General features: G+C 44.1%; 1 protein-coding gene across 1 annotated transcript; it reads right to left on the bottom strand.

Moving 5' to 3' along the window:
* Positions 1 to 24: 24 nt before the first annotated feature.
* On the bottom strand, positions 25 to 24,569 carry PRKRIP1 (PRKR interacting protein 1). Its single transcript, XM_055339192.1, has 6 exons — positions 24,407 to 24,569; positions 23,604 to 23,682; positions 21,877 to 21,977; positions 15,484 to 15,569; positions 14,013 to 14,080; positions 25 to 538 (listed from the first exon to the last, which is right to left on the bottom strand). Exons 1-6 carry the CDS (start codon positions 24,530 to 24,532, stop codon positions 435 to 437), a joined length of 564 nt encoding a protein of 187 aa, XP_055195167.1. The 5' UTR covers positions 24,533 to 24,569; the 3' UTR covers positions 25 to 434.
* Positions 24,570 to 24,969: the final 400 nt, after the last annotated feature.

The following is a 24,969-nucleotide window of genomic DNA, read 5'->3' as shown; positions in this document are numbered from 1 at the left end:
CATTACACAGGTCTGAACAAAACCTAAAGTGTTTCTGTTCTTTACTAAATAAACATCCTTTTTTTTTTTTTAAATAAACATTTCTTTCATAGAAACTAGTCCAAACTTATCATATCACTGTCCAAATATGAGAACAAGCACCAGGGGCAGAAGGTTATGCGTGATCCCCATCAGTGGAAGCATGAATGAATTCTGCTCGGTGGTGCCCCAAGGGTTCAGGAGACAGTCTCCTCTGTCCCACAGGCATGGAGAGCTGCTAACAGGAGGGCTGCGAACAGTCAGGATGGGTTCCCAGTTGCTTCTCTTCAGCAAGGCATTGGGAGGGGACCGGAGTTGAAACAGAGCCTCCTTTGCCTTCGGGTTGTGTGGAGGGTTTTCTGAGGCCCTGGTTCCAGAATGGGCCAGGCTCCAGACAACCACTACAGCAAACACTGTCATCGCGCTGTGATGAAGCTGGGTTGCTCCTCCTCCTCCTCCTCATCCGTTCCAGATGCTTCCTCAGAGCTACTGGATGGCTGCTCCTGGGACTGACTGGATCCTGTAATCACATGACATCTGATTAGAAATATCCAAATTCATCCAGAGAACCAAGGGGCACTTTAAAAATGGAGAAGCACTGAGGAAAGATTATCAACTATAGTTTGCTCTTGAACAGTGCAGAGGTTAAGGATGCCAACCCCCCATGCAGTTAAAAATCCACGTATATCTCTTCTTTTTCTTTGCCCAGCATGGACCCCAACACAGGGCTTGAACTCATGATCCCGAGATCAAGACCTGAGCTGAGATCAAGTTGGATGCTTAACTGAGTCACCCCGGCGCCCCTTCATGTATAACTCCTGACTCCCCCAAAAGGTAACTACTAATAAGCCTACAGTTGACCAGAAGGCTTACCAATAACATAAGTAGTTCATTAACACATTTTGTATATGATATTTATTGCATTCTGTATTTTAAAAAAAGCTAGATGGAAAAAATATTAAGAAAATCAGGAAAATACATTTTACAGTGCAGTAAAAAAAAAAAAATCCACATATATGCAGAACCACACAGTTCACACCTATATTGTTCAAAGGTCAGCTGCAGTTTCTCTTGCACAGGACAATGAGGAACCAGAGGAGGTGCTCATGGCCATCAGTCCCTTGTGCCACTTCTCAAATATAAAGGATAGAACCAATCTACCACTATTGGCAGGTGGATCTCATCCTTGTGAAGAAGGTCTAGCAGGATCCATAAAGACAGCCCAACACCCCATCGATTGGGCCTCCCTGCTTTTAAGATGCCATCCCCTTTACCCTACCAGGCCCCCATGTGTGTCACCATGCCAGGGTGATGTCCCCAGCCAACCCTTTAAAATTTAATGTTAGGCTGACAACACTCCTGCCCAAGTCTCAAGCTCTCACTACAGTGTGCAAAAGGATTAAAAAACTGTGTAGCAGAGGGCTCTGCCCACAACAAATATGCCAGCTTCCCAGCTCTTCCCACAGACCCAGAAGCCTCCTCTGTTGACACTCCACGTGCAGCTCCGAGTTCCAGTGTTTCCCCAGCATCACTGCCGGTACCCACGGTGCAGCTGAGCTGGCCAAAAGCAAAGGAGAAAAACAACCTGTTCCCAGCTACTTTTCCTCCTCCTCCCCTCTTCTTGGGAGCAGGGCAGTGGGCGAGAGCTAAAACAGGAGATCCAGAGCCCACAAATGCAGCCCTGTCCTCCAGCACCATGCAGGCACAGTAGGCTCCCTAGGCCCACCAACAGGCCTGCTCCTCGAGGATGTGCAGGAACTCCCCTCAGCACCTCCAGAGCCCACAGGGACCCAGAGCTTTGCTACTGCTGTTGTCATAGGGTCAGACAGACAGCTTCAAGAGGGGAGGCCCGGGGCACCCAGGGCAGAGAAGTCTATAGTTCACCCTCACACTTAGAATGAACACTAAAGAGCACTCATGGCAATGGCTGGAAACCATCTCTGAGATTTAGTTTAATTACTTGAGGATCTCAGGATGCCTGGGTGGCTCAGTGGTTGAGCACCTCCCTTCAGCCCAGGGCGTGATTCTGGAGTCCCAGGATCGTGTCCCACATTGGGCTCCCTGCATGTAGCCTGCTTCTCCTTCTGCTTGTGTCTCTGCCTCTGTGTGTGTCTCTTGTGAATAAATAAATAAAATCTTTAAAAAATAATAATAATAAAAAATAATAATAATAATAACTTGAGGATCTCAAACTCATGCCAAAAGGAATGAGAAGTTTCCAAAGTACAAACAGTGAGCATTTTTTTTTTTAAGATTTTGTTTATTTATTCATGAAAGACACAAGGAGAGGCAGAGACATAGGCAAAAGGAGAAGCAGGTTTCCTGCAGGGAGCCTGATGCAGAATTCGATCCCAGGACCTTGGGGTCCCGCCCTGAGCCAAAGGCAGCCGTTCAACCACTGAGCCACCTAGGTGTCCCAATAAATCTTAAAAAAATAACAGATTTATTTATTTACTTTGTGGGAGGGGGCAGTAAGAGAAAGAGCATCTCAAGCCAACATCACACTGAGCAGAGAGCCAAACAGGGGGCTCGATCTCACGACTCTAAGATCATGACCTGAGCTGGAACCAAGAGACGCTCAACTGATCGAGCCATCCAGGTGCCCTGAGCATGTTTTAATAACTAATATTTGTTAAAAATCTCTTGGGATCCCTGGGTGGCGCAGCAGTTTGGTGCCTGCCTTTGGCCCAGGGAGTGATCCTGGAGACCCGGGATCAAATCCCATGTCTGGCTCCCGGTGCATGGAGCCTGCTTCTCCCTCTGCCTGTGTCTCTGCCTCTCTCTCTCTCTCTGTGACTATCATAAATAAATAAAAATTAAAAAAAAATTAAAAAAAAAATCTCTTATGTGCCAGGCACATGCTAAGTCTTTCCATATACCATCTCATTTCATTATAACAGAAGTGTATGAGACAGGGTCACCTGACTGGCTCAGTCATGGAGCATGCGATTCTTGATCACAGGGTTTTGAGTTTTAAGCCCACACTGGGTGGAGAGATTACTTAAGAGAAGTCTGTGAGACAAGTACCACTACTACAGATCCACTTTATAGATGAGGAATGAAGTCTATAGAGGTCATATAACTTGTTACTCAAGGTCTCATAGTTACTAAGAATCAGGGCTCTGACCTGGACTGACTTTCTAGCCCTCTGCCTGGTGTGCCTGCAGGAGTGTACAAGGAAATTGAGACAGAAGGAAAATGAGGTGGAGATGGGGGTGAGGTGAGCATGCTGAGTGGATAAGCAAAGCGTCGTCTATGCACACAATGCAATTATTATTCAGCATTAAAAAGGATATTCTGACACCTACCACTACAGGAATGAACCCCGAGGACATTACACTCAAGTGAAATAAGCCAGCCACAGAGAGATACCTACGATTCCAATGAACAGAGATAGAGAGTAAACTGGTGGTTGCTAGCGGTTGGGGGTAGGGAGAAGGGGGCAGTCAGTGTCATTAGTTTCCATTAAACAAGATGAAGAGTTCTGGGGATAGACAGTGGCAACGGCTGCACAACAGTGTGAATGTACTTAACACCACTGAACTGTCACTTAAAAATGGTTAAGATGATAAACGTTATGTGTATTTTACCACAACACACACACACAAAAAAAAAAAAAAAAGGAAAGAAAAAAGAAAAACCATGCATGCCATTGAAAGATGGGAGTAAAAGACTAGAGATGCATCAAAAACCTGGCTCTGACCTCTGGACACTAGGGCAGTACTCTCCAGCTACCTGAGTGCTGCACTCACAGAAAAGGATGCTATTTCTATAGCATGTGGTGCGACTGGCCCAGTCTCCACCCTGAGGGCCAAGGGGAACAGGGTCTTTGCCACTTATAGCCCATTCCATGGCTGGGAGCCCTGCTTAGAACTTGGGCTCCAAGGAGGAAACTGATTATTTGCTTTGTTCCATAACTTAGTCACCCTCTCTGCCTCAAGGTTCTCTAAGAACCACCAACCACCCATGCAGAGGTCTGAGCACAGCAGACAGGTGCACAGGTTTCGATCTTCAACAAACAGGGAAACACTGACTAACTTGGATGTTTGTGCAATGGGTCTACTGGATGCCCGAGATGCTGAATACAAGAGGAAGGCTCAAATCCTCCCTTGTGATAGAAAAGCCTCTGGAAATGGGTTACCTAATAGCAATGCAACTGATTCTTACATGTGGGAAACATGCTGTCAGGACCTAGAAGCATCACTCTCAAAGAGAAGCCTAGGAATCTGGTACACACCCAAGTCCTTTGGTAATTCGACAAAATTATTTCACTTGCTTATTCATTCAACATAATAAACAAAAAATAAAGTGTTTATCACTACTATGTTTAATATCAAGGACACAGAATCAAAAAGATGTTGTCCCAAATTAAAACAGTGAGATACCACAACACAAACTAGAATGGCTGAAATTAAACAAACCGGCGCTGCCACTTGCTGGTGAGGATGTGGAGCAGCAACAGCTCTCATTTATTGTTGGTGGGCACGCAAGATGGTCCAGCTACTCTGGAAGCTAGTTTGTCAGTTTCTTTTCTTTTCTTTTTTTTTTTTTAATTTTTTAAAAAGATTTATTTGTTTATTCATGATAGACCCAGAGAGAGAGAGAGAGAGAGAGAGAGAGAGAGAGAGAGGCAGAGACACAGGAGGAGGGAGAAGCAGGCTCCATGCTGGGAGCCCAACGCGGGTCTTGATCCTGGGACTCCAGGATCGCGCTCCTAGCCAAAGGCAGGCGCTAAACCACTGAGCCACCCAGGGATCCCCAGTTTATCAGTTTCTTACACAGCTAAACACACTCTTATCATAGGACCCAGCAATCACCCTCCTAGGTATACACTCAGCTGATCTGAAAACACATCCACACAAAAGTCACCACAAAGATGTTTGCAGCAGCCTTCTTCATAATCACCAGAAATAGAATGCAAAAAAAAATGTCCTTCAATAGGTGAAAGGATAAACAAACTGTGGCATATCCATATGATGGAATACCATTCCACAATAAAAAGGAATGAGCTATAAGCAAAAGCATGGATGTATCTTAAATGCATTTTTTCTAAATAAAAGAAGCCAGTCTGGAAAGGCCACATGCTATAGGACTCCAACTATATGGCCTTCTGGAAAATGGTGAACAGACTGGTGGTTACCAGGGATTGCAGGTGGGAGGAGGCTGGAGGTGAAGTATGGGATTCTTTAAGGCAGTGAAACTATTATGATACTATAACAGTGGATACCAGATGTCATGCATCTGTCAAAACTCAAAGAACTTTATAGCACAAAGACTAAATCTCAACATATACAAATTTTAAGTTATTTAGGATCCCAGAATGAATGCAAAAGGTGACACATGAATCCAACTCTATACAAAATGGATGAAACAACTTTTGTAAAAGGGGTGGGGGAAAAGTGCTGCCCTAAGTAATTTTGGAAATGATAGAGTCTGTAAGACCAAAGGCAAAGGAACTGTACAAAACACTACTCTAGCTAACAAAATTATTTCATACAGGGAACAGGTTAACAATTCTGGAGCCACTATCCACATGCACTGGAAATGAACAACTGAATAAATGAATGGTGCAGGGTGCATAATGCCTCACTCTTTTAAGTGTGGGCTGCATATAGTAACTTCTTTCCCAAAAGTGCAGTGTGGGAAGGGGGAAACACGGAATCAGTTTATAGCAGACAATCCTGACAGGCACTACGTCAGCCACGTGATCAAGGTCAACACGTTCAACAGTGTAAGTCATCTTGACAGTATATACCCTTGATATAATGTGATTAAGAATGGAACTTTAGGAGTGCCTGGGAGACTCTTTGGTTAAGCGTCTGCCTTCAGCTCAGGTTATGATCCCAGGGTCCTGGAATCGAGCTCCATGAGGGCTCCCTGCTCAGTGGGGAGTCTGGTTCTCCCTCTCCCTCTGCTTGTGCTCTCTGGCTCACTCTGTGTGTGTCAGATAAATAGATAAAATCTTAAAAAAAAATACCTTTATTTGTGTGGCCTTCCTCCCCAAAATAAAGTAACTCCAGTCAAATCAGGAGAAAACTATCTGGGACACGTGGGTGGCTCAGGGCCTGATCCTGGATTCCCAGGATTGAGTCCCATATCGTGCTCCTTGCATGGAGCCTGCTTCTCCCTCTGCCTCTCTGTGTCTCTCATGAATGAATGAATAAAATCTTGAAAAAAAAAAAAAAAAGAAAAGAAAAAAGAAAACTATCAGACAAATCCCAGTTAAGGGGCATTCTACAGGATATCCAACCCTCCAAACTCTCAAAGGCATTGAAAATAAGCAAGTCTGAGAAACTGTCATAGAACCCTAAGGATATGTGGTGATTAAATGAAATGTGATATCCTGGGGGATCCCTGGGTGGCTCAGCGGTTTGGTGCCTGCCTTCGGCCCAGGGCATGGTTCTGGGGTCCTAGAATCGAGTCCCCAATTGGGCTCCCTACATGGAGCCTGCTTCTCCCTCTGCCTGTGTCTCTGCCGCATGCATGCTCGCTCTCTCTCTCTCTGCCTCTCATGAATAAATAAAATCTTAAAAAAAAAAAAAAGAAATGCGATATCCTGGTAAAAACTAAGGAAATCTGAATAGAATAGAGACCTTAGCTAATACATCTATCAATATTGGTTTATTAACTGTGAAAAAACAGTTAACTTCAGATGTTAACAAAGAAATTTGGTATATGGAAATCCTTTAGGCTATACTGTCTCTGAACTTTTCCTGTAAATCTTAAACCATTCTAAAAGTTTATTTTAAATTTTTTTTTTAAATTTATTTTACGATAGTCATACAGAGAGAGAGAGAGGCAGAGACACAGGCAGAGGGAGAAGCAGGCTCCATGCACTGGGAGCCCGACGTGGGACCCGATCCCGGGTCTCCAGGATCGCGCCCTGGGCCAAAGGCAGGCGCCAAACCGCTGCGCCACCCAGGGATCCCTTTTATTTTAAAAAAAGACACTGTCCAGCACTCATGGAACTGGGATTACAAACTGAATTGTGATGGGGACGAATAATTTCCTCTGCCTTTCAAGGTCCTTCTAGCTGGACTAAGAATCAAATTGGCATGAGATAGTAACAGGAGAAAATCAAATTTAATTTTGTATGTATGAGGAATCCAGACAGACACAAAATTCCAAAAAACAGGCAACAGGAAGGCTTAAGTGACATCCTGAGCATAGGAGAGGGGTATGAGTACAAGGATACAAAGAGGCGGAAGGCAGTTAGCAGGAAGGTAATAGGAGATGTTTAGAAAACAAAGGTTGCCCTATTGTGCAGATAATTTCTTAGGTAAAAAGGAATCCCTATTCGTAGCTCTCTTCCTGGTACACCAGGCAGTTGAGGGGGAGGTAAAGAGCTTTTCTTGAATCTGCTGGATTTTGACTGCTTTTAACTTGTGAAAATTAATAACAGGAAACCTCACCAAATGGAGTTGTGAGGGGTTCTGGCATCCTACCACTAACCCTCAGGTGCAGACTCAACAAGAAGAGATGGACTCGATCTTTCATGTGGACACTACTTTACTATCCCAGGTGGAGGAAGAAATGCTTCCATGTGCCCCCCCAAAAGTTCAGCTAATGAGAAGCCACCATACTTTGAATTTCCAGTTTATTCCACTGGACTTTTAGTTTATAAAAGCCTTCTCAACTTAACCCTTTTCTCCTTAGAAATGCATTACTATGTGGAGACTGGCAGTTTAGCACTCAACCACTGAGCCACCCAGGTGCCCTAGAACGTGACTTTTTTTTTTTTTTTTAAGATTCTATTTATTCATGAGAGACACAGAGACAGAGAGGCAGAGACACAGGCAGAGGGAGAAGCAGGCTCCACACAGGGAGCCCCATGTGGGACTCGATCCCAGGACTCCAGGATCACACCCTGGGCGCTAAACCACTGAGCCACCCAGGGATCCCCGGACATGACTTTTTTAATAGCTGATCTGAAATTTCCTGATCAACATTAAAGAGGTCATCTGCATGATAAAAACCCTGCCATTCCCTTTCCCCCAGAAAAGATTTCTTGGCCTGAAACAATAATTTATTTTCATTTGCTTATAACCTCTTGCTCCACCTTCCTTCCAATAAAAACCTTTCTTTTTTGTACACCTCTTGTGGGCATCTCTCTACTTGCTAGATGGGACGCTGATTCATGAATTGCTTAATGAAACCAATTAGATCTTCAAATTTACTCAGGTGAATTTTGCAATAAGCAAAAGAACAAACAACAGTCTAATCTCTTAAAAAGAGCTTTGGAAGTCATACACAGGTGGGAGAAGCGGGAATGGGCTGGGAAGAGAGTGAGGCTGCTACTCTGGTTCTGCCAGATTGGGATCTATATTTCTGTAACGTTTTTACTAAATCCTCAACAAGACCCTGACTGCTTTGAAGTCACATTTCTTATCCACGTGGAGGAATAATTTCTAAGAGCCAGTGCTGGCCTGGCAAGTATATGGTAGAGGCATACACCATTACATATTGTTGAGGGGAGTAATAGATGGTACTACTCCTCTGAAAAGAAATGTATTAAGAGCCATGAAATCTTTTTATACTCTGTGATCTAGTAATTCCCACTGCTAGAAATTTGTCTTAAGAAAAATAAATCAGAGGGGATCCCTGGGTGGCTCAGCGGTTTAGCGCCTGCCTTTGGCCCAGGGCGCAATCCTGGAGTCCCGGTATCGAGTCCCACATCGGGCTCCTGGCATGGAGCCTGCTTCTCCCTCCTCCTGTGTCTCTGCCTCTCTCTCTCTCTCTCTCTATCACAAATAAATAAATAAATCTTAAAAAAAAAAAAGAAAAGAAAGGAAGGAAGGAAGAGAGAGAGAGAGAGAGAGAGAGAGAGAGAGAGAGAGAGAAAGAAAAGAAACGAAACGAAACGAAACGAAACGAAACCAGGGATCCCTGGGTGGCTCAGTGGTTGAGCGTCTGCCTTCGGCCCAGGGCTGTGATCCTGGAGTCCCGGGATCGAGTCCCACATCAGGCTCCCTGCATGGAGACTGCTTCTTCCTCTCCCTGTGTCTCTGTCTCTGTGTCTCTCATGAATAAATAAATAAAATCTTAAAAAAAAAAAAGAAAAGAAATCCTACATGGGGAAGGGAGATAGATTTGTAATATTCACTAAAAAGCATCTTCTAAAGACAAAAACAAATCAATCCACTGTCAACCAAAAGGAAAAGGTTAGGTGTATTGCAGCACAACATCTGGATATTATCAGTCACTGAACAAATTACGAAGGACTGGAAATATTTATAATATTAAGTGAAATAAAAATAACAAGGAACACTGTTCAGACACTATAACTACATACAAATGATGAGAGATTAAAAGCAAATGACAGGAAGAAAGGAGATTTATTAGGATAATATTTGAGCTGTTTCCATTACTGTTATACTATTGTTTACGTATTTTAAAATCTAGGAGTCTGAGATTTTATTCACACATTTTAGGAATACTAAGTAAATGCCACTGAGTTTAACTGAAACTGATATTAACTTCTTTGTTTTCTATAATCTTTACACCAACATGGGGCTTGAACTCAGGATCCTGAGATCAAGAGTCACATGCTCTCCCAACTGAGTCAGCCAGGTGCCCCAAAATGGATATTAACTTTAAAAAAAAAACAAACAGATGAGGGCAGCCTGGTTGGTTCAGTGGTTTGGCGCAGCCTTCAGCCCAGGGTGTGATCCTAGAGACCCGGATGGAGTCCCACATCAGGCTCCCTATGTGGAGCCTGCTTCTCCCTCTGCCTGTGTCTCTGCCCCTCTCTCTCTCTCTCTCTCTCTCTCATGAATGAATAAATAAAATCTTAAAAAAAAAACAGATGAAAGAACAGACTAGGAAAATATCCTTCCTTGTACTATAGAATTGTAACGACATGGGAAAATATTTATGAGGCAATGTTATGTGATATAATTAGAACTATAAATACAGTATTTACATAGAGGCTTACAAAATATATATTTAAAAACTGAAGTGAAAGAAATGTTCTTAAATGTTAAAATGACTGTTTTTTTTTTTTTTAATTTTTATTTATTTATGATAGTCACACACAGAGAGAGAGAGAGAGAGAGAGAGAGGCAGAGACACAGGCAGAGGGAGAAGCAGGCTCCATGCACCGGGAGCCTGATGTGGGATTCGATCTCGGGTCTCCAGGATCGCGCCCTGGGCCAAAGGCAGGCGCCAAACCGCTGCGCCACCCAGGGATCCCGCGTTTCTTCTTTTTAATCCATTCTCTCACACCCTGGCTCCCAGGCAATCCTGCCGGAGTCACAGTGGAAATAGCACCTGCGGTGGCAATGAGGACTTGCAGACACAGAAACTTCAAAAGAGTGGGGAATCCTTTCTGATCAGAGGAGCTGTGGTCCTAAGATTGGTTAGGCAAGCCCTACTGCTTTTCTTCTCTGTTATCCCACCACATGGCCCTGAGAGCAGGTGCAGGTGAAGGAAACGTGCCAGAGTGGTAACTAAAGCCCCAGTTTCCTGGCTAGAGGTCTGAGAAGGGGAGTACCAGGAAACCAGAAAGCACAGGAGAGCTCATAGAGAAAAAGCATATCAGGAAAGAGACTAGAAGTCATTTATGAACTCCCAGGCTCAGCTTGACAGCGCAAGCATGGATGTGGCCCTAATCATCATACCAAAAACACTTTGAGAACTGAAATCAAAGAACTAAACCCTGCCTGGACACTGGGTGGCACATGCAGGACACACCTGCAGAGCGTGGCAAAACTTTGAAAACTAAACTGACAGTAGAACCACAACCTGCAGGAGGCTGGTGAGAACCTATGTTCTGGAACACAGCCAGGCTGACTGCCTACTAAACCACCACCAAGACCAAAGCCTCATGATATAATATATTCAAAATACCCGGGGGTGGGGGAGGTGCCTGGGTGGCTCAGTCAGTTAAGCTTCTGACTCTGGGTCATGATCTCAGGGTCCTGGGATCAGGTGTGTAAGCCCCCCTGCTCAGGGGGCCTGCCTGGGGATTCTCTCTCCCTCTGTGCCTCCCCTCACTTGTGTGCATGCTCATGTTTTTTTTTTTTTTTTTTTAAGATTTTATTTATTTATGAGAGAGAGAGGGGTGGGGGGGGGGGGCAGAGACACAGGCAGAGGGAGAAGCAGGCTTCACTCAGGCAGCCCGATGCAGAACTCGATCCTGGGACCCCAGGATCACGACCTGAGCCTGAGGCAGATGCTTAACCACTGAGCCACCCAGGCGTACCCATGCTCATGCTCTCTAAACATACAAACAAGCAAACAAACACTCCTTAAAAAAAAAAAAAAAATGCCCAGGACACAACAGGAAATTACTCGGCATATGAAGAAACAGGAAAATCCCAACTTATGTGGGGAAGGACAATCAATAAATGCCAAGGCTAAGATGACCCAGATGTTGGGAGTTACCTAATATTGTATGTAAAGCAGCTATTTAGAAGTTTTACCAGGAAGAGTGAACACTCTTGAAATGAATGGAAAGATAGAAAACTGCAACAAACAGAAGATATATAAAAAAGGATCAGGTAGGGGCACCTGAGGGCTCAGTCAGTTAATCGTCCATGGGATGGAGCCCGGCATCAGGCACCCTGCTCCATGGGGAGTCTGGTTGTCCCTTTTCCTCTGCCCTCCCTTCCTGGTGCATGTTCTCTCTCTCAAATATTAAAAAAAAAAAAAAAGAATCAAGTAAAAATTTCAGAACTTTTCTGAAGGAAAAAAACAGTAATTGAGACAAAAAATTCACTGGGTTAGGATCAAGAGCAGAATACAATAGCACAGGAAAGAGCTTGAAGTCCAATTGGTAGGAATTATTCAACAGGAAGAATAAAAAAGATAGAGCGGGAAAAATGTCCAAATTTGACAAAAGACATATGCCTACAGATTCGAGTACCTCCATGAACTCCAAACAAGATAAATCCAAGGAAATCCATGTGTAGACACATCATAATCTACTAACATCTAGAGATGGAAATTAAAGGCAGCCAGAAAAAAACGATAGAACAATTTGAATGATTATAACATTTTCATCAGAAACTAGGGAGGCCAGAGAAAGTGGAATGGCATTTCTAAAGTGCTGAAAGAAAAAACTGCCAACCTAGAGTTTTATTCTAGTGAGAATGTCTGTCAGGAACAAAGGTCATATGAAGACAGCCTCATAAGAAAAGCTAAGAAAATTCATAGTCAGCAGACCTCTTCTAACCAAATGACTAAAAGTTCTTCAGACAGAGGGGAAATGATGACACAGGCAAGACTGGATCAAGTACTTCCATGTTCTCCTGTGTAGAGGGAGGGAGAAGAGGGCTGGGAAAGTAATGAGGTGGTTTATTTGAGGGATGAGGTTCTAGCAATCATATTTTAGTGTTGTAAAATAAAATATTCTAAGAAATGTTAAGAAACAGTCTAAACCTATACCATATAAAGTGTGTCACAGTATATTCACAACTCAGAAGGAAACGGATTCTGTAAAGGACCATGGATATTTAGTGTCATCGGTGAAAGTCTGACTTTATCGGAAGACCAAAAGTCACAACTGCAACCAGGAATGGCTAGTCAATCAGGGAAGAGCCACCAATTCAGTAACATGGTGTGCAGCCGTCATTTTTTTGGTCTTTTAGCGTCCTTGGTCCTTTCCATAGGAGACCTCTCTTTACCTGATTCTCAGCACAAGGGCTCTCAGGAGAGCGGCTGGCACCTCTGGCCATGTGATGGGGTCAGAGGTGGACAGGACTGGTAGCACTATGGGATAGTGGTACATGACTCACCTCCTATTCCTCCTTGTTAATAAAATCTCATTTCAGTCCAGGGTGGCTAGGTGCCCAGCTCCCAGTGATGGAGCCTGACAGGTTAAAAAAGATAACCACAACAATTCTGTTTTCTATTCTACCCTAATAGCAGCAAAGGATGGCAAAATGACGTAGTACTAAGCAATGAAATATAAAATGACACCTGTTGGGCACTTTGGGGGGAAGGGGGGGCGGGTCTTTTGCTCTTCTGTTAAAAAATTCTTCTTTAAACATAGGTGTGGGGATCCCTGGGTGGCGCAGTGGTTTGGCGCCTGCCTTTGGCCCAGGGCGCGATCCTGGAGACCCGGGATCGAATCCCACATCAGGCTCCTGCTTCTCCCTCTGCCTGTGTCTCTGCCTCTCTCTCTCTCTCTGTGACTATCATAAATAAAAAAAGTATAAACATAGGTGTGATATTAGGAGCTGCAGCAGCCATCTCATGCCCACAAAATAAAGGCCAGGAGAACTGCTGGGATTTGGGGCCTGACTTTACTGAGCCACAGAACCAGACCAGGCTGCTACCTACCACCAGATTTCTTGTTTTGTGAGAGAAATGAACCCCTCTTTAACTACTGCAAGTTGAGTTTTCCTTTTCTTAGAGGATATTCTTAACTGACTTGCCAAGTGACTCAATCAGAGCCCAAAAGACAGAAAAACACTTTTGCTAGGGATCCCCTCAGTCTTGTCTTTTTTTTTTTTTTTTTTTTTTTAAGATTTTACTTATTTGAGAGAAAGCAAGCTAGAGAGAGAGCACAAGCCAGGGGGAGGGGCAGAGGGAACAGCAGGCTCTCCATTGAGCAGGGAGCTCAACTCAGGGCTTGATCCCAGGATCTGGAGATCATGACCTGAGCCGAAGGCAGGCCTAACCGACTAAGCCCCCCAGGCGTCCCTGCCCTCCGTCTTTCCTACTGGACAGGTACCCCACAACCACAGGGAGGACATGCAGCTGCCTGAGGACAAGGAGCCAGGGAACAGAGGGAGACAAAGAATGCCAGTACACCACCAACCTCCTTTACTAGCCATCCCTGAAGTGAGGCCTGTCCTGACTTTATGTGAGCCAATCGTTCCTTTTGTTTACCTTTCTGACACTTGCAATTAAATAAGTCCTAATTAATAGAAGTCATTTCTTCAGGACCCAGCCAACCAGCTCCAAACTCTAAATCTCATTCTGGACAGGTCAGTCATGGTGATCAACACCAAGAAAGATCACAACAAAGAAAAGTAGGTACCACTCACCTTCATTTTGTTTCTTCTGTTCAAGTTTCATCTTCTTTGCCAATAATTTCTTCTCTTTTAACTTCTGGCTATAAATATAAAATGCATTAATTCCTTACCTACCTTATTGTATTATTTTAGAAAAATAAATGTTTATAGGATGTTTAAAGATTTTATAATCACACATACACTATAATAATGAAATAGAAGAAATATTTTCTCATGATTCTGCTTCTCCAACACCATCAATATTATCAAGCTGTTTTCTTCTTAAATCAAAATGAAATCCAAATCCTTGGGAGTCCTGAGGTGATTAAGGCAATCTCAGGAATATTGGAGATGTTTTCCATTCTAAGATATTTAAGGACTATTTTTATTTATTTACCTATTATTTTTTTTTAAAGATTTTATTTATTTATTCGTGAGAGACACAGAGAGAGGCAGAGACCAGAGGGAGAAGCAGGCTCCATGCAAGAACCTCGATGTGGGACTTGATCCCGGGACTCCAGGATCACGCCCTGAGCCAAAGGCGCTCAACCACTGAGCCACCCAGGCGTCCCATATTTACCTATTATTTATTAAAACGACAACTTTATCCCAGCATTGGCAAGGGTCAGATTTCTGAAGCTGGTGAAGATGGGCGGGGGGTGGGGTGGGGTGGGGTGGGGAGGGCTTTCCATGTGAAATGTTACAGCTTTACAAGTTTTGTTTCCCTATTTAATTCTACCTGCAGAAACTAAAACATGGTAAAATAAAAAAGGCAAAAGAGCTAGAAAAAAGATGTAATCAAGTTGTAGCATACAGATGTGCTCGTTAACTAAATTTACTATGCCTATCAGAAAGCAAATGAAAGAGGACTATCCCAATAAATTAATAGATTGCCAGAAACAGACTAAGAATTAGGGTCTGTTTTTAGAATCCTGCTCAGTTCTCTAAAGGTCAAGGGAGCACACATACAGTCTACATATTGACATGCTGTCACTGAGGGAGGTCACACACCCTAATTTAGGGAAGAAACTAAAGGAAGTTTGCTCACAGCATATTGTTAAACTTGATGTTAAAATACAGAAGTGAAGGGCAGCCCTGGTGGCCCAGCGGTTTAGCGCCACCTTCAGCCCAGGACATGATCCTGGAGACCAGGGATCGAGTCCCATGTCAGGCTCCCTGCATGGAGCCTGCTTCTCCTCTACCTGTGTCTCTGCCTCTCTCTGTCTCTCATGAATAAATAAAATCTTTAAAAAAAAAAAATACAGAAGTGGAGGAGACCTAGAAATCCACATGATCACCAAAGTGCTAACCTGAGCTGTGAAGAGAGAGAGGTAATAAACCAGCAATAAGTGACTTAATCTCTCCTCAGGTACTGGAAGAAAGGCCATTCCTCTACTGGACCTCAACAGGTCATATGGTGAACTTCTGACCACAAGGACTTCACCAGCTTTCACATTTCCTGCCTTTAAGTTTCATTGGTTATGAGAAGCCACAAAGCCCTTACCGCTTTTTTCGTCGCTTTGCCGTCTGCTCCTCTGCAGCAATTTTATTCCTCTCCAGTCTCTTCTGAAACTCTGCATCCAATTTTTGCTGTGAAAAAATATATCATTTAGACATACTCTGGGCTGTGTATGAGAGCTCCAGAAGTCACTACCACTACGGGTGCTATAGATACATCTAGGTCTCCAGAGCCGCTTTGTCAGAGGTTGCCCAATAGGTGGGGCAGGAATCAATACATGGCTCTCTGATGGCGAACATTCAGTTCAGTAAGATACCACTCACACACAACAAAATATGACAGTGTAAGAAGGTGCACAACTACTGCTTATACAGCCAGGGTCTTGGCTAGTGTGATATCGTGATTTAAACTAAGAAATCTGAGGGACGCCTGGGTGGCTCAGCAGTTAAGCATCTGCCTTCGGCTCATGGCATGATCCCAGAGTCCCGGAATCAAGTACCACATTGGGGTCCCTGCAGGTAGCCTACTTCTCCCTCTGCCTATTTCTCTGCCTCTCTGTCTCTTGTGAATAAATAAATAAAAGTAAGAAATCTCGGAATCTTTGAACACAGGTTTGAACCTGTGTGGATCTTTTTTGATAAATACAAGACAGTACCATAAAAAAAAAAGACAGTACCATAAATGTATTCTCTTAAGATTTTATTTTTTTTTAATTTTTTTTTTAATTTATTTATGACAGTCACAGAGAGAGAGAGAGAGGCAGAGACACAGGCAGAGGGAGAAGCAGGCTCCATGCACCGGGAGCCCGACATGGGATTCAATCCCGGGTCTCCAGGATCGCGCCCCGGGCCAAAGACCGGCGCTAAACCACTGCGCCACCCAGGGATCCCAGATTTTATTTTTTTGATAGACACCAAGAGAGCACAAGCAGGAGCAGCAGAGGGAGACGGAGAAGCAGGCTCTCCACCGAGCAGGGAGTCCAATGCGGGGCTTGATCCCAGGGCCCTGAGAACACAACCTGAGCCAAAGGCAAACACTCAACCCACTGAGCCACCCAGGCACCCCTTTCTTATGATTTTCTTAACACTCTTTTCTCTAGCTTACTTTATCATAACAATATGGTATACAATACATATATAAAATACATGTTAATAGACGGTTTGTATCATCAGTAAAGCTTCTGGTCCACAGCAGGCTATTAGAAATTTTAGGGAGTCAAAAGTTATATGCAGATTTTTTTTTTTTTTTACTGCATGGTAGGGGGGTTGGTGCCCCTAAACACCCCGTTCAAGAGTCAACTGTATTTGATCTTCATCCACTCTTTCTGGCATAGACGCCCTACAACTCTTGTAAATTTCCTATATAAGAGCCACAGAGGCATCTTTTACTACAATATTTCATTATGTTCCCGGTTCCTGAAATAACTCCAGAGGTAAAGGTGAAATGGTGTCTTTTTTACAATAAGCTCCTTTCAACCACAGGAGTTTATGTTAATGAGTGACTTCTAAAAGCCCGTACCTAAGGAAGAGGGCTTCCTTAGGCTAACTTTCTGCCCCACCTCCAGGGCTCTAAGGAGAGGAAAGAGGCTGCAGGTTGAACAAATCACCAATGGCCAATGATTTAATCAATTGGTAGTGAAGCCCCAAAAAGATGGGGTTCAGATGGTTTCCAATTTCGGGAACATGTGGACGTGCTGGGAGGGGATGGAAGCTCTGTGCCCCCTTCTTCCACCTGGCTAGCTGCTCCTGAATTCTGTGACCTCCTGTAAGCAAATTAATTGAACCTGAGGAAGGAGTCTTGGGAGACCTCCAGCCAGTTAGGTGACAACCTGGGCCTGGGATTGACCTTTGAGGTGGTTATGAGCAGGAAGGCAGTCTTGTGGGACTGAGGCCTAAACCTGTGGCCTCTGACGTTATCACCAGGTTGACAGCATCAGAATTGAGCTAAACTGTAGGACACTCAGCTGGTGTCCCAGAATTGTGTGGTGTGAGGGAAATCCCCACACATTTGGCAACCAGAAGTGTCAGAAGAATAGCAGAGAACTGAGAGTAGAGGAGAAACCCAGAAGCGTGTTTTTTCCTTACAGTGATCTGAGCTCATCGGATGGCACGGCCAGAGAACTGGAACTGTGGGATTTTCAAGTCCTAACTGACGATGGTTATAAGATGACTGATTCTACAGCAGCATTAGTTCCACTGCCATCACCACTACCAGGCACACACTGGTGTACAAAGGCATATGTATACACACACATCCACACTGAGCCACCCTTGTACTGTTCCTTCCTAGCAGCTCCCTATCTCTAAGCCTCCATTTTCTCACCTGTAAAACAGGAAAAAGATTAATTCCTCTCTCCCAGTCTTCAGGAATAACATCTGATGACCTACAAGAAAGCACTTGTAAGCCACAGATGCAACTGCTATAAAGTGCCATCTCTTTCTTCTAGTCACAGCCATAAAGGTCAGCAGGGTAAATAAGGAGACTGCAGAGGATGAGGTGGCTTCAACACGTCTGCTGGTCTGCACTGCCAGGGCCGTGTGGATCTGCTTAGAGTGACATGGAAACTCTCTCTTTGAGAGCAAAAATCATGAAATTAAAAAAAGAAGGGTTGGGGCACCTGGCTAGCTCAGTTGGAAGTGTGCGCAACTCTTGATCTCAGGGTGAAGCTCCAGACCCATGCTGGGTGCAGAGATTACTTAAAAAAAAAAAAAAAAAAAAAAAAAAAAACCTTAAAAAGGAAGAAGAAGAAGGGTCTCCTTTCCAGGAAATCAGCGTATCAGAGGACAACTCAAAAGGAAGCTACTTGAGGGACACCTGGGTGCCTCAGTTAGTCTCAGTTCAGGTCATGGTCTCAGGGTCCCGGGATTGGGCCCCACAGCAAGCTTCCTGCTTAGCAGAGAGTCTGCTTCTTCCTCTCCCTCTCCTATTCCCTCTCCCTTCCCCAGCTCGTGTGTGTATGTGCTATCAAATAAATAAAATCTTAATAGAAAAATAAGTTAAAGTAAACAACTTAAAGCTAAAAACATGGTCTGTTTAGAAGCTGAGCCACAAATGTCTCACTATGATGCTGGAGCAGCTGCCCTTGCTGGCTGTGAACCTGCCACAAGGACTTGAGCAGCACCACACGCTCCTTCAGTAGTAACATCCTGTTAGTCACTATGAAAGGTAAGGACATGCTTCCCTTTTTGTTTCTTCTAACCTGTCTGTCTTTTGCCATGTGAAATAAAAACCTGGGTGTCTCTGTGGACTCAGGGTTTGTGAAACATTTTTCCGTATTTTATACAAACTTCAGACTGACAGTAGCTAAGCCAACTGCACGCTCTATTTCCTTCCCTCTATAGCAGTTTAAAATTTTTTAAAGAGCTTCTGATAGTTTTTATATAGTTTTCTTTATTCTTGACAGTGTCACACACTATGGTGACCAGGTATAGCTGTGTGACAAGCTACCAGAAACTTCCCAATGGAATTGAGAATGTCATAAACAGAAGATAGCAGTAGCTGGAGAAGAACTACCAACAGCTGGGGGACAAGACAGGCTGCAGGACAAGCAAACACCACGTGAAAACCACCACAGCAATGTTTCCATTCTGTTCCCAAATCATAAAGATATTTTTCAAACTTAACTTTGGCCATTCCAGTGAATTTTCACTTTTTCAAATTTTCTTCTGTATCATGTCTATCTCTTGTAATACATCCCCTTGTGTTTTATGTTGGAAAACTTCAAACATAAAAAAGTTGAAGGAGTTATACAGTCCCTATACCCACCACCAAGATCCTACAATTGACATTTTGCTTCTTGCTTTATCACATCTGTCTACTTCTAGCCATCAATCCATCTTACCACTTTTTTTAAAATACATTTCAAAGTAAGTTGCAGACACCAAGACATTTCACCTCTAAAGATTTAAGCATGCATAGCATTAACTAGGGTTTAATATTTGTTAACAGCTCTTCTATTTTTTTCTACTTAAGGTAATACATACAACAAAATACTCGGGCAGCCCTGGTGGCTCAGCAGTTTAGTACCTGCCTTCAGCCCAGGGTGTGATCCTGGAGACCCCGGATCGAGTCCCACGTCAGGCTCCCTGCATGGAGCCTGCTTCTCCCTCTGCCTATGTCTCTGCCTCTCTCTCTGTGTGTGTCTCTCATGAATAAATAAAATTTAAAAACAAAAAACAAAACCAAAATGCTCAAATCTTTTTTTTTTTTTTAATTTTTATTTATTTATGACAGTCACACGCAGAGAGAGAGAGGCAGAGACATAGGCAGAGGGAGAAGCAGGCTCCATGCACCGGGAGCCCGACGTGGGATTCGATCCCAGGTCTCCAGGATCACGCCCTGGGCCAAAGGCAGGCGCCAAACCGCTGCGCCACCCAGGGATCCCGAAAATGCTCAAATCTTGAGTGTACAATTTGACCACACCAGAAAGTTCCATCATACCTCTTCCTATCCAACTCCCAGAGATAGCTATTCTGATACATATACATAACATAAATTAATCTTGTCTCTTGTCTCTTGTAGAATTTCATATAAATGGAATCATATGGCATGGTCTCTTTTATGCAAGGCTTCTTTGACTCAGCATGTTTTAAGAATCATTCACGTCACATGTATCAGTAGTTTGTTCCTTTCTATTGCTAAGTAGTATTCAATTTTCATGAATGATTGTTTTAATTTTTTAAGACATGTTCTTTCCTTTATATAGGAAGACATAAACGGGAACCCCGGGTGGCTCGGCGGTTTAGTGCCGCCTTCGGCCCAGGGCATGATCCTGGAGACGCAGGATAGAGTCCCACATCAGGTTCCCTACGTGGAGCCTGCTTCTCCCTCTGCCTGTGTCTCTCATGAATAAATAAAATCTTAAAAAAAAGGGGGGGGGACATTCTACAGTCTTTTAAAAAATCAAATTACTGGAAAATCAAATGTTATTGGATAGTTTCCTCCTTTATAAAAAGCAAACAATAAATATCATTTGAAGTATGTGAAGTTCTCTAAAACACACAGATGCACACAAGCAGGCTCCTGTTGATCAGGTAGCCAGATATGGGGCTCCATCCCAGGACCCTGAGATCATGACCTGAGCTGAAGGCAGACATTTAACCGACTGAGCCACCCAGGCACTCCCCCATCTCACTTTTTAAGATTTTATTTATTTTGACAGAGAAAGAGCACAAGCAGGGGGAGCTGCAGAGGGAGGGGGGAAGCAGGCTCCCCACTGAGCAAGGAGCCCGATGTTGGGCTCAATCCCAGGACTCTAGGATCATGACCTGAGCCAAAGGCAGATCCTTAACCAACTGAGCCACCTAAGTGCCTCTGGTTTTTATTAATAGGCAGGAAAATATAGGAACACTAAAATATCACCATTTTCTGATTTTTACTAATAGTAATAAAATATAAAGGAGCACCTAGCACCACTGCAATAAAATAAAGTAAAATTTTTGTACAAATGTGGTAAGATATATACCAGATCTCCATAAATCATCATTGAGAGATACAGAAAAAACACCAGACATTTCTAGAGATTACTAAACAGTATAACATCCATTCTCATTCAATTTAAGTTACAGATTCAATTCTATAAAAAAAAAATCCAACAAGATTTTTGGTGTGGATAAAACAACTCCAAAATTCTATTTGAAAAATAAATGAAATGTCTGAAGATTATTTTTTAAGAACGAGAGAGGTTTTGGGCTCTTCTGGTCAGGTAATTAAAATGCTTAATAGTTTTTATAATACAATTTCTAAGTCCATTCCCAATTGTTAATTATTATTTCACACCCGTCATGAAGAAATGCCAGCCTCTATGCTAGAGCATTCAAAGAAGCAGACACATGAAACCACACTACTATTCACACCAAACACAGAGCTACATGGAATTATCAGAATTCAGCCAAAGAGGTAACAGTTAGAAATAATAACTCAAGTGATGTAGGAGATCCTTTCTATTCCATTTCATGGCAAATGACAGAGGGGAGAGGGGACTCTGCTGTCCCTTCTACACACATGGAAGTCTCTCTCCTCTCATTCATCTCCTAGTAGGAGTATCTTGATGTGATGAGTCTGACTTAGGAGTAACCTGGATTTACCTGACATGTTTCCCATGCTGACTTTAGAAGGCAGGCTTCACAAAGGCCAAGAACCAGGTGTATCTCCTCGTCTTTAAATGCTTTTTCCTTAAAGTCTTAAGTGCACACTGCCCAAACTCAAGGGCTCAACCAGCCTCCTTTTTTTATTTTTTATTTTTTATTTATGATAGTCACAGAGAGAGAGAGAAAGAGAGAGGCAGAGACATAGGCAGAGGGAGAAGCAGGCTCCATGCACCGGGAGCCTACGTGGGATTCGATCCTGGGTCTCCAGGATTGCGCCCTGGGCCAAAGGCAGGCGCTAAACCGCTGCGCCACCCAGGGATCCCCTCAACCAGCCTCCTTGCTCACTGACCTTCTCAGCCATGGCATCCATGTAGTCTTGTCGCTGATACTCTCTCCGACGCAGATGCCTGTACACATGGAATTCTCCACTGCCAGCCCCAGCACTTGAACCTATAGTCAGAAGAGTCCAGAGTTCTTAATGAAATCCCATTACCAACAAAGGCCACTCTTAATCAAAAGGGACCAAAGAGGGATACCTGAGTGGCTCAGACACTGAGCGTCTGCCTTTGGCTCAGGTCATGATCCCGGGGTTCTGGGATTGAGTCCTACATCGAGCTCCCTATGAGGAGCCTGCTTCTCCCTCTGCCTATGTTTCTGTCTTTCTCTATATCTCTCATGAATAAATAAAATCTTGAAGAAGAAAGAAGAAAGAAGAAAGAAGAAGAAGAAGAAAGGGACCAAAGAAAGAAACTGGAAATAATGGAAAGGACCATTCCCACTGTACTCAGATCTGGCGCAGTGACTTGCATAGTATAGTTATCATTAAATAAGTGCTGCATGAATGTCGAATGCGACGTCACTAAAAATTCCACTCTAACATAGTAGTAAGAGGAAGAACAAACTGAGTGACCAGAAACCTAGAAGATAGCTTAAGATCTTTCCTTCCCCTGCCAGATGATTTCACATTTGACATGCTAAATTTCTACAGACCTGAAAAGATGTCCATGTATATTAAGTTAAAAAAAAATACTAAGTAGTATGTGTAAAACAACCATGTTTTTATAAAACCATTTTTTCTTAAACCTGAAGGGTTTCGACTATAGGAGTTTGCAAGGCTATATCACAATGTTGCACTGCCGGGGGTGGAGGGGTGGATGCCTGGGTGGCTCAGTCAGTAGAGCGGCTGAGTCTTGATTTAGAATCAGGTCATGATGTCAGGGTTGTGAGATGGAGCCCCATGAGGGGTTCCCTGCTCAGTGCGGAGTCTGCTTGGGATCTCCACCCCCTCCATGTTCAATCATGCTCTCTCTCAAATAAACCTTTTAAAAAAAGTTACAAGAATGGTAGAATTATGGGGGTTCAAAATGTTTCATACCTCTGTTATTCATCCTTCTTTATAATTAGTATGTTAATTTACAACCCCAAAAATAAAACTATTTCCAGTTAGAAAAAAACAAAACTGGGGATCCCTGGGTGGCGCAGCGGTTTGGCGCCTGCCTTTGGCCCAGGGCACGATCCTGGAGACCCGGGATCGAGTCCCACGTCGGGCTCCCAGTGCATGGAGCCTGCTTCTCCCTCTGCCTGTGTCTCTGCCTCTCTCTCTCTCTCTCTGTGACTATCATAAATAAATAAAAATTAAAAAAAAAGGAAAAAAAAGAAAAAAACAAAACTGCATTATTTAAAACAATGCAAGGCACCTGGGTGGCTCAGTGGTTGAGTGTCTGCCTTTGGCTCAGATCGTGATCCTGGGATCGAGTCCTACATCAGGCTCCCTATGGGGAGCCTGCCTCTCCCTCTGCCTATGTCTCTGTTGTTTCTCATGAATAAATAAATAAAATCTTAAAAAAATAATAAACCAATGCAGAAGAAAATTCTCTAGTGCCAAACTGTAAGCAACAACACCCCTTCGTTGTAAGTACTAAATTACTGAACCAGTGAACTTTTTTTCCTATTAGAGATCTAATTAACAAATATTAAACACAGGCTTTTCGTATCCACACTCCAAAATTTATTCTCTCTCTCTCTCTCTCTCTCTCACACACACACACACACACACACACACACACAAGACATTACCCATTACATCTCGAACAAATTCTGGGGGAGGCCGAGGTGCCCATTCACTCATTTTTTCTGGAATTGGAACTGCTTTGTCCTGCAACATTTAAACACAGGAGCATCTTTAAGCACAAACCTGCTGACAAATTCACATCTCTTAAAACCAAAGTATTTTAGCTGGATGGGTGAAATAAGGCTGCTTTGCTCCTTGAACTGATTTTCTTCCCTTCCTTAGATTTACTTCATTCCATATACTCTGGGGTCTATGATGGCCCACAGCGTTGCCAGGGCTACACTTGGAACTTTCCAAAGCAGAATTCAGAAACGTAAGCCATCATTTATGGCTGGAAACCTCTAACCTGAGCTCTACGACAGGTGGAGCCAACCCTTCCAAGCCAAAGGTGTGAGACCTCACCCAATCATTTTTATGACCGAAGGGAGGAGACCCAGACAGGGGGAGTGACTCGCTCCAGGTACGTCGGCCAATGCCCTTCTAACAATCGGAGCCGTTTAGAAGAAAATAAACCCTTGTGCCAACCCATGAGTTGTCTCTTTCTAGTCCATGCTTCAGTTCACACCAAGTTAAATTAGCGTCTTAGAGCACGGGAAACCGCTGCACGGCGCTCTCGTCCAGGTTGGGCTCCGATATAAGGCCTAGGGAAGCTATCTTCGGGGCAATCTATTCCTTCCTAAGGGCTCGCCCAGGGGTTCGCGTACTGAGTTCCTAAGTTTGGAGGCACGGGAGGCGGGCCCACGGGTCCCCAGAAGCGCTGGAAATGAAGGGTATCGGGAGGAACCGTCAAACCAGCGTCTCGCCTCACCGGGTTCTTCATGAGCCGCTCCAGCTTGAGTTTCTGCTCTTCTGCCGCATTCTTGGGGATGACGAGCGCCTGTGGCTCTTTCTTGGGTCTCGGCGGTCGCACGGAGGAGGCAGCAGAACTTGCCATCGCGGCTTCCCCGCTCTCCGGGCGAGCGGCGGCGGGGGACGCGCACATATGACGACAGAGCGGCGCGCCGGCGGCGCAAGCGCAGTCTGCCAGCAGGGCGGGGCTGAGGCGGAGTCGCCAGCCGGAAGGAAGCTGCTGAATATTCATGAGCTCGTGGCCGGGTGGGTTACCGAGATCAAAGCTGCTGGATTTCATTTCCTGTATCTGAGCAAATCAGGGCCGCAGTTCCTTTGGGAGAGGTGACCTTGCTTGCCCGAGGGTCCGACCCCAGCCGACCCCCTGCCCGCGCGCACGGCGTGGCTCCGCCGGCAGCCCTGCTAAATGGCTCTCAGCATCCTCTCCGGCCCCGGGCCTTTGTCCTGGGGGTTCCTTGGTCTGGTCCACTCTCTCTCCAGTTTCTGACAGTCTATTTAAGATAGCGCAGTCTTGTCATTACA

Source organism: Nyctereutes procyonoides, unplaced genomic scaffold (assembly GCF_905146905.1).
Source record: "Nyctereutes procyonoides isolate TBG_1078 unplaced genomic scaffold, NYPRO_anot_genome, whole genome shotgun sequence".
NCBI lineage: Eukaryota > Metazoa > Chordata > Mammalia > Carnivora > Canidae > Nyctereutes > Nyctereutes procyonoides.
The sequence above is the reverse complement of the archived record's forward strand: the minus strand, read 5'-3'. Positions and strand labels throughout refer to the sequence as shown.